The sequence below is a fragment of the Chrysochloris asiatica genome, unplaced genomic scaffold (genome assembly GCF_000296735.1).
Source record: "Chrysochloris asiatica unplaced genomic scaffold, ChrAsi1.0 scaffold00002, whole genome shotgun sequence".
NCBI lineage: Eukaryota > Metazoa > Chordata > Mammalia > Afrosoricida > Chrysochloridae > Chrysochloris > Chrysochloris asiatica.
Window position 1 is genome coordinate 7,193,200 of NW_006408520.1, and position 9,631 is coordinate 7,202,830.

The window sequence follows — 9,631 nt, forward strand, 5'->3', positions numbered from 1 at the left end:
TGCCACTTTGCTGAATCTTCCAATGAGGTCTAGTAGCTTTTTTACTGAGTTTTTGGGGTTTTCTACATATAGGCTTATATTATCTGCAAATAGGGAGAGTTTTACCTCCTCTTTGCCAATTTGGATGCCTTTAATTTCCCTGTCTTGCCATATAGCTCTTGCTAAGACTTCCAGCACAATACTGAATAGGAGCGGTGACAAAGGGCATCCTTGTCTGGTTCCTGTTCTAAAAGTTTTTTAAAGAATCTAAAACGTCAAACAAACAATGTCATACTGTCTAAATGAAATATGATGTAATCTGTAGGTAAAGTGAGAAAAGGTTCAAAAAACTACATTGCAATTAAAACCCAAACAAATGCATGGAGATCCTATAGGGCAGAGTAGAGTTTTTCAAAGCTGAAAATCTTTACAGAAACAGACTGCCACATCTTTCTCCTGAAAAACAGGGTAGTGGGATTGAACCACAGACCTCTCGGTTGGCAGTCCAGCCACCTCGTCACTGTACCATCAGGATTCCACACAGCAATTGTCGTTTTTGTTGTTAAGTGCCATTGAGTTGGTTTCCAACTCATAACAACCCTATATAGGGTTTCCAAGGAGCAGCTGGTGTGTTTGAACCGCTGACCTTGTGGATAGCAATCCAGAGCTTATTTTACAGTGCCACACCAGGACTTCCTAGTAAATAGTTGAAAGTTTAGACTGATATAGAAGTAGTTTTCTTTTCTCTTTAATGTGACTATCCCACTTTTTCATTTAAAAACTATAAGGAAAATTTAAAAACCAACTGTATCTTCTCATTATATGGTGCTGCCGTGCAGTCGGTTCCAACTCATAGTGACCCTGTACAGGGTTTCTGAGGCTATAAATCTTTCTGGGAGCAGAAAGCCTCATCTTTCTCCCGCAGAACAGCTGGCAGTTTTGAACTACTGGCCTTGCAAGTTCGCGGCCCAATTCATAACCACTACACTACCAGAGCTCCTTTCTCATTATATTGCATCCCTAAAACTAAAAACTTAAAATATAATCTTTCAATGTCCCTTTACCCTCTACACATATACAAACCAATCCTCTCTTCCATGCTATTTCCTTTGTCCAATAGTCCTAATTTGGCTTTAGGTCTGCTATCCTTGATGCTTACCATCTTTCCAGGGTTGATATCCTCCCACCTTCTTCCACTCTACCCAACACCATATACACACACACGAACCCGAGGCAGAGAGTATCCATTATCTATCTTAGTATCCTCAAGTCCTAGAACATGGCCCGATGCATAATGGGAAAAACACAATTGTTTAATGAATTCACATTTATCCAAATTTGGCACCTGTGGCACACTTTTTTATAATTCTTTTGTGCTCATCCATCTCCTCTTCTAAACTAAGCATCATTCTTTTTTAAAAATTTCTCGGAACCCACCACAATGTACGGCAGGACTCATAGGAGCTTAATAAATATTTACTAAATTAATGAATGCCTGAATATACATCATGCACATTAGAAATTTATTTGATTTACGCAGGTTTCCCCTTTGTAAAATGCAAAGAACACCTTAGGAGAGCTACAACACCTCATACTCACATCTTGCAGCGAATTACTCTAAACAGCAATCATATGAACATCTATCTGAGTGCTACTGAGCCAGCAAAGGACTTGATTGTAAAATGGAATAGAATGGAGGAAAGATAAGCAGACAAAAAGGGAGAGGAAGGAAGTCTTCAGATCTGCAGTGATTTAGTCTAAGAATCCAAGCATCAAACTAGGAATATGTGCTAAGAGATTTTCTGATATCATCCAGAAAATGTTTTGGAAGGCCACATAGTTCTGACCCATAGTGACCCTGTATAGGGTTTCCAAGGAGAAGCTGGTGAGTTTGAACTGCTGACCTTCTGTTTCAAAATGACTTTGCAGTCCAGCATATTAACCTACAGTGCCAGCAGGCACCAATCTGACCTCCTGCATGCCCTCCATCAGTACTCACATCTGTTTGATGGAGAATTACTATCCCTTTGAGTTAAATAGCTTGCTGAAAACACAAATTAGCAAATTGACTTAAAAACAATCATGGTCCTCTACTAAAGTCATTGCTCTCAACCACTACATCAGACGGGAATTATTTCTTCACAATTAGTAGACTTACTAGTGACTATAATTAACTAACCCTTAAGTGTAGTCTTCAAAAAGAAATAGCAGACACAGATAAGATTGGAATGGCTTATAAACCTTAGCCCTGTAATCCTCCATTCAGATCTAATATCTGGTTCACTAGTCCCATTTAGACTACTCATTTAGCAATGCAAGTTATTTAATATATTTAAAAGGAAATTTTTAATTCTCCTTAATGTTAGAATAGTTGTTGTTGTTGTTGTCAACCTTAGTACAAAATTTTTAATAGTATTTAACATTCCTTCCAAGAGGACTAATTCACTTCACATATAAAAGAGGAACTTCTTCACTGTTAAGGACTTGTTTTGGAAAACAACATACCTACAGAGCTTATCCCACAAAATCTATGTGGCTACCTCAAAGATAAAGGAATTTTGTATCCAAGAAGATTCCCCCAAAAGACTGAGACATACAGCAACAGTTAATATGCAAAGCATAATTGACTATCTTCTGTGACAACAATTAAACACATACAGACAATAAGAACTAATGCATAAAATTATCTTTCAGGAAATAATACAACTCTAAGTTGTCTTTTTTATAAAGTGTTTTTGTCAAAATGCTTTCTGGGGAATGCTCTAACAAAATTTGAAAAGCAAATCAATTGGGAAATGATCAATACAAGAATAATCACTTTACATTGCTTCTCAGTGCTATAAATGGTGTGTAAGACAAGCCGGTGCTGTGCTCAGCATTTCTTCAGCCACAACAGAACTGGTTTCCCCCTGTGGTTGCTTTAAAGTGGTAGACACTTCTGTATTCTAAGATATATCTGATCAGAGAGTATGTTATCACAAGCTTAACATATCTACTATCATTGAACTTCTTTCAATTTGTACAGGTACTGTGCTGCAATTAAGAACACTAAGCAAAATGGGTAAGATGAGTGTGACAACGGCAAGAAGAAAGACAGAAAGAGAAAGGGGAAATGGAAAGGAGAAGGTTTCTCCTTGATTGCAATCCAAATGAGAAAAGCGCCACAAATAATAAATTCAACAACCATCCAAACCCCTCAGGAAAGACATGCATGCTATGTGGTTTGAATCCAGCTATTATTACAGGCTCTCCACGCTTTAAGCACAGGGTCCGTTACCAATTCCAAACAAGTAGTAATCATCAATGTAAAGTGAAAAATAAGTATGTTTGCATAATTCAGCTTATCAGCACTTCACTTAATCTCCAAACTAACATGTATGCTCTTAAAACAAAAGCAAAAATCTGGCTGGCACTACAAAATCATCCTGGTGGTAGTTAGGTGCCGGGTTTCGACTTATAGCGACCCTGTACAGGGTTTCCAAGGCTGTAAACCTTTACGGGAGCAGAAAGCCTCATCTTTCTCCCACAGAACAGCTGACCTTGTGGTTCATAGCCTAATTCATAACCTAATTCATAACTATGCTACCAGAGCTCCTGGTCATCCTACCACATCATCCTAGTATCCTAATAATAGTATCCTAATCCTTGGTGTTGTTAGGTGCCATCGAGTCGATCCCGACCCATAGCGCCCCTGTATAGGGTTTCCGAGGAGCAGCTGGTGAGCTTGAACCTCTGACCTTGCAGTTCAAATGGCTTTGCAGTCTGGCGCATTAACCCACAGTGCCACACCAGGACTCCATCCTAATCCTAGTATCCTAATAATTGGAAGGAAATGTAGAGGTCATTGCAATCATCTCTCTCATTTTACAGATTGTTGCCACTGATGTTGTCTGCTATAGAGTCAGTCGGTTCCATCTCATAGCAACCCTGTATAGGAGCTGGCGGGTCTGAACTTCCGATCTTGAGGTTAGCAATCTGGTGCTTATGCCACTCCAGGACTAAGGAAACTAAATAAGTCAATGGAGAGAAAATGGCTTATCTATCACCACAAAGCCACTTCAAAACTAAATCTCCTGACTCTTACTCACCATTCTTTCCTCTATACCATGCTGTCTGTAAAGAAGAAGAAAAGCTGCCACATGGGATGGCCAAGGGCTTTATTGTCATCACATCAGGGGGGATAAAAGGTGAGCAGGTTGGGATCTCAGTCCTTGAAGTAAGGTCCTGGACCCACAGTCTGGCTGCCAGCTTGCTTGTTCTCAGACTACACTTGCAACAGCTGACAGTCTTTCCAACAATACAGCTGGATGTCTTTTCTCTGGAGCTTTTGGTTTGATGTGATCAAGTTTGATGTCTAGTAGCTACTGCCCAGAATGAGGCCCTCGAAAGGTCACACAGCAGTGTACTTCCAGGCTTCAGAGAAACACAGGACTTGCCTCCCCCATGGATGAGGGAAATGATACCTTTCTTCTTCCTGATTCCAAACCGGCATATTCTTGAATGGATTATCACACACATGCCTAAAAAAGTGATTACAGGTAGCAAGTACATTTAAACCCTGTGGTTTTTACCTTCCAAGTTTTGCCCAATCTCAGTATATAGAGAAAACTCCAGACTTACCTATCCAAAACTACCTAACATATTGTGTGACTCACATTTACATTTTAGTGTTTGCAGAGAACAAAATTTCTAACTGAAATTATTTTGAAAGTCTTCTATAGCTATTAAGAAAGCTATAATAAACACAGGAGTGATATTCAGCCTGCCTGCTGTAAAGACTTGTATATAAATTCCAATAAAATGCTAAAAGTTAACCTCCTCTGTCATCATAACCATGAACATATAATAAATTATCCCATTTTACTTCCATGCCAAAAATCTTTCATGGTCTCCCCACTGCTATCAGACTAAGGCAAACACCCTTTGGCAATTCAAAACTCCATGATAATGCAGTTTAAATTCTACTCTCATCTTCTTCTTCTCCCTCATATCTTGCCTAATGTCCTAAGCAAGGGGGACTAACTGTATATGAAGGATCTGAATGAATCTGATTCCCAAAGTGTCTAACTGGATCGAATTCTCATCTTCCCATTTCTTCATGCTCACCACCAGCTGCTCATGCAAAACTCTTGCTCAGCCCCAGCCATCCAGGGCCATGTTAGAGCCCTTAAGTCAGAAGGACACCTTCTTTCAGTCCCAGCCACTAAGAGTGAGGTCAGAGCCCACACATTAGAAGGACACCTTCTTTCAAACTGCTAAACAGGCAGATGTCAGCACCTGCTTGCTCTCACTGGCCCTGTGTGTTCATTAATTCACTGTAATAACTCACAGAAGTCACAGAAAGCATACCATACTGACAACAGATCTATTACAACTAAAAAATACAAAGAGATGCACAGGATGAAATATAGGAGGAGTCGCAGCATGAAACTTCCTTGTCCCAAAGAGGGATGCACTATGTGCATGGTCACCAACCAGGAAGCTCCTTCCCCTGACACCCCCCTGCCCCCTGACACACACACATACACACACTGCCTCACTATATGGCTGTGATAAATTACATCATATAACATGAGGCTTATTCAGTACTGACCCAGTAAGTCTTTGTTATTTTATCAGCCTAGCACTTGGCCATGATAGATTGTATCATGCCTCTTGAGTATTTAGTTACCATCAGGCCCTCCAGAGGTCTCTCTTGGTCTACTTAGCACCCATTAGTTAACTTCAGGTACTGGTGAGGCTCTCAAAGTAACTGAGAACAAAAGCCAAATGCTTTTCAAGGTGATTCCATACCTCACATCTATGTGTCCCACCCCCACATTCTAAATCCATCATGTTGTTGTTGTTGTTAAGTGTCGCCAAGTCGGTTCTGAATCATACCAACACTGTATAGGGTTTCTGAGGAGCAATTGGTGGGTTTGAACTGCCGACCTGTGGTTTGCAGTCTAGTACTGGCCCTATAGTGCCACAGTAGGAATCTAATAGTCATCATATCTATTACAAATTCCTATTCTATTTTCCATATTCTCCTCCCCAACAGGTGAATATCCAATTATCTTTTAAGGCCTATAAAGGATTACTTGCTTCTCTGACCCATTCCAACTTCAGCATATTTCTGAAACTTTATGTCATTGCTCATTAGGTATATACCTTATAGCAGTGAATTATTTATTAATGCCTCTTCTAGCATTCTAGACTCCTACCAAATGACTTTTTTCTTCATGCTGTTGTGGTTGTTGTGAAGTGTCATCGAATTGGGTCCAACCCATAGCAACCCTGTATTTCTAGGGAGCAGCTGGTAAGCTTACCACCGACCTTGCGGTTCAAATCGATTTTGCAGTCCAGCACATTAATTCACAGTGTGGCACCAGGACGGGAAGGAGAGATGCTGATAGATGATATGACTCACTAGTGAGTGACTGCTAACAGGCTTGTGATTGCAAACACTTGGAAAGCTACCATCTTGCTGGATTTTAAATGAGCCATCTCAGGAGCAGGAAGAGAGCTCTCCTTATCATCCAAAAAGTAGAGCATATCCACTGTACCCCAAGATCCCTGTGCTGTGAACCTCCCAGACCAAGGGACAGAAAGTTGTGACATCGGAGGAGTGGCAGAAAAACAGGAGCAGCAGAACCAAGAGCCAGGGCACCAGAGGAAGCAGTGGACTTCCCAATGGACAGGCCAAGTAAACTTAAGTGCCTTGCAGAGTTGGGTACCTCAAGGCATTTACTTGGTAGAGCCAGGTTTGTTGACCCACACAGCTAGAACTTAGTACCTTCAGGCTGAGACTTAAGTGGAGTGATATGCCCTGTGGACATTTATCAACGTTTATCAGAGAGAGGTCTGTGTATGGGCATGGCTGAGGAAAAGTGGTCTTTATTGGAATAACTGTGCCCTAAACATTTCTGAATTGTTATCTTCTCTAATAAACCCCATAACTGTAAGTATGGTGTTTGGGTTCTGTGTGGCCATTGAAATGAATTGTGGATCATAGATGAGAAGTAGAGAGTAAAGTGTGCAGTGGTTTGGTGCCATACATTTCTGCATATCTATATCAGCAACAACAACATCATAACAAATGGAGTCCTGGTGTGGTGCTGTGGTCTAATACATCAGACTGCAAAGTCGTTTGAACTGCAAGATCAGTGATTCAAGCTCACCAGCTACTCCCTGGAAACCCTATACAGGGTCGCTATGGGTCAGAAACAACACAATGGCACTTAACAATCATAACAAGTGGACTTCTGGTGTGGCGCTGCCAGTTAATGTGGTAAGCTGCAAAGTCGGTTTGGATCGTAAAGGCCGGCAGTTCCAACTCACCAGATGCTCCTCAGAAACCCTGTACAGGATCGCTATGAGTCAGATCCCAACTCGACCGCACCTAACCACAACAACAATCATAACAAATGAGTCCTTGTGTGGCACTGTGGGTTAATGCACTTAACTACAAAGTCGGTTTGAACCGCAAGGTCAGCGGTTCAAGTTCACCAGATGCTCCCTGGAAACACAATACAGGATTGCTATGGGTCAGAACCGACTTGACGGCACTTAACAACAACATCATAACAAATAACAATTTAATTTGTTTGGTTTGTTGCTGCTGTTGTTTTTTCATCTATCCCCCGTGTCAAATTGTTTGTGTGCTTCTAGCTTATAGTACCATACCTGACATAGGGTAGATACTTAAAAAGGCTAGATGGATGGATGAATGGATAGATAAGTAGAAGGAAGAAAAGAAGAATGGAAGGAAGAAAGAAAGGAAGAGACTGGATAAACAGACAGGAAAACGAATAGACTGATTAAAAAAGAAAAAATTCATCTTTCCCCATGTAATCTAGGATTTCATTCCTCTCAAAAAAGGAATATCTTAACAGTCTTAACCTTCCATATTATCATAAGTATATATAAGATGGTGATTGTGGTTACATGCCAATGAATCAGTTCCGACACTCATAGCAACCGTGAATAGGATTTCTGAGGATAGAAATCTTTTACAGGAGCAGATACTCTCATCTTTCTCTCAAGGAGTAACCTTGCTGTTCGCAGTTCAACTCATAACCCACTAGGCTACCAGAGCTCCATAAGTATATAAGATAAATATACTTCTTTTCCAAATTGAGTATGTTTCCTGGGTATTCTTTTTTAAAAACAACTAAACAACTTTGGAATCCAGCTACATATTGTGGCTCTAAGATTCTCTCACTAATGACTAGAAAATAAACTCTAGAGGGTTTATGCTAGTCTGCACTTTCCATTCCAGATCGATTCCCAAACTGCTAATAATCTCCACCATCTCTGAAACTCACTGAAAAAGTGGCCTGGACATTATTCAACAGTGTTAACTGGCCTGATTATAGAATCGAATCATGAAAAAAAACTACTTACAGCATAAGCACCTATCAAAAATGCTGCGTTTGCTCTTTTCCGTTGATCAAAACAGGTGTAGTGCACTATTTTCTTTCTTGATAAACTGTATGACTAGATAAAGGGAGAGAAAGAGTTAGTGTTACCACAGAGATAATGTTGAAATACACAAAAGATAAACTGCATCTCTTAACTTTTAAAGGCAATGTCACAAGCCATGAAGCTTAACTTTCAACCTCAGTTCTATAGTCTTTGGGCATGAGAATTTGAGGGTTAGGCATCACTAACTCAGGCTTCCTACAGGCTATTCACGATGTCAAGCAGTCAGTTCCAACACACAGCAATCCTGTATAGTCTTTCCAAAGCTTTAAATATTCTTGGGAGCAGAAAGCCTCATCATTCTCCCACAGAGCAGACAGTAGGCTCGAACGCAGACAGTGTGGTTCGTAATCCAATGCTTATCCTCTAGAGCCAATGCGCTCCAATTCATGACGTAACAGTTCACAATATAACAAATTCATTTCTCTTTAAAAAATTGATAAAATGAGAAATAATAAAATTAATGGAAGCTCTATGAATAGGATGATTTGTTCTTTACAGCTAACTTGATTTCGTATGCAAACTTTACTCATCCCTTTTTATTCCCTACTCTCCTCCATCCCCACTCGCAGAAAAAATTATCTACACTTTTCATATTATACAATTTTTATTCAAATGTATCAACCAATCTATCTCTAACAAAAAAATCATTAGATACCTATATTAGCTAGAGCAATAATACTATGATAACCCGTTTAAATGTCAAAAAATAAATGGCTAATGGAAAAAGATAAACCATGAAAAGGATCACATTAGCAACTGTTTTAATACAGTATAATTTTGTATTGTGAAGTCTCGTTGACTCAGTTCCGACTCATAATGACCCTATATAGGGTTTCAGAGGAGCAGCTAGTAAGCTTTAACTGCTGACATTGCGGTTCAGCACATTAACCCACAGCGCAACACTAGGACTCCAATACAACATATTGTTGTTGTTAAGTGCCATCGAGTCGGTTCCGACCCATAGCGACCCTGTATAGGGTTTCCTAGGGTTTCCAAGTAGCAGCCGGTGAGCTTGAACCGCCAACCTTACAGTTCAAATGGCTTTGCAGTCTGATGCATTAACCCACAGCACCACACCAGGACTTCAATACAACATAGTGGTGGTGGTGGTGGTCATGTGCCCTGGAGTCTGTTCCGACCCATAGCCACCCTGTACAGGGTTTCTGAGGCTGTAAATCTTTACGGG

The 9,631-nt window shown here is 40.3% G+C and overlaps 1 protein-coding gene across 3 annotated transcripts in view; it reads right to left on the minus strand.

Annotated features, from left to right (window-relative positions):
* The window catches only part of CDC14A (cell division cycle 14A), a 233,024-nt gene that overhangs the window by 162,931 nt on the left and 60,462 nt on the right, over window positions 1–9,631 (minus strand). For all 3 annotated transcript variants that reach the window (XM_006830915.1, XM_006830914.1, XM_006830916.1), the window contains one exon: window positions 8,365–8,457. In XM_006830915.1, coding sequence (XP_006830978.1) covers window positions 8,365–8,457 — 93 coding nt within the window. The remainder of the gene's footprint in view (window positions 1–8,364; window positions 8,458–9,631) is intronic.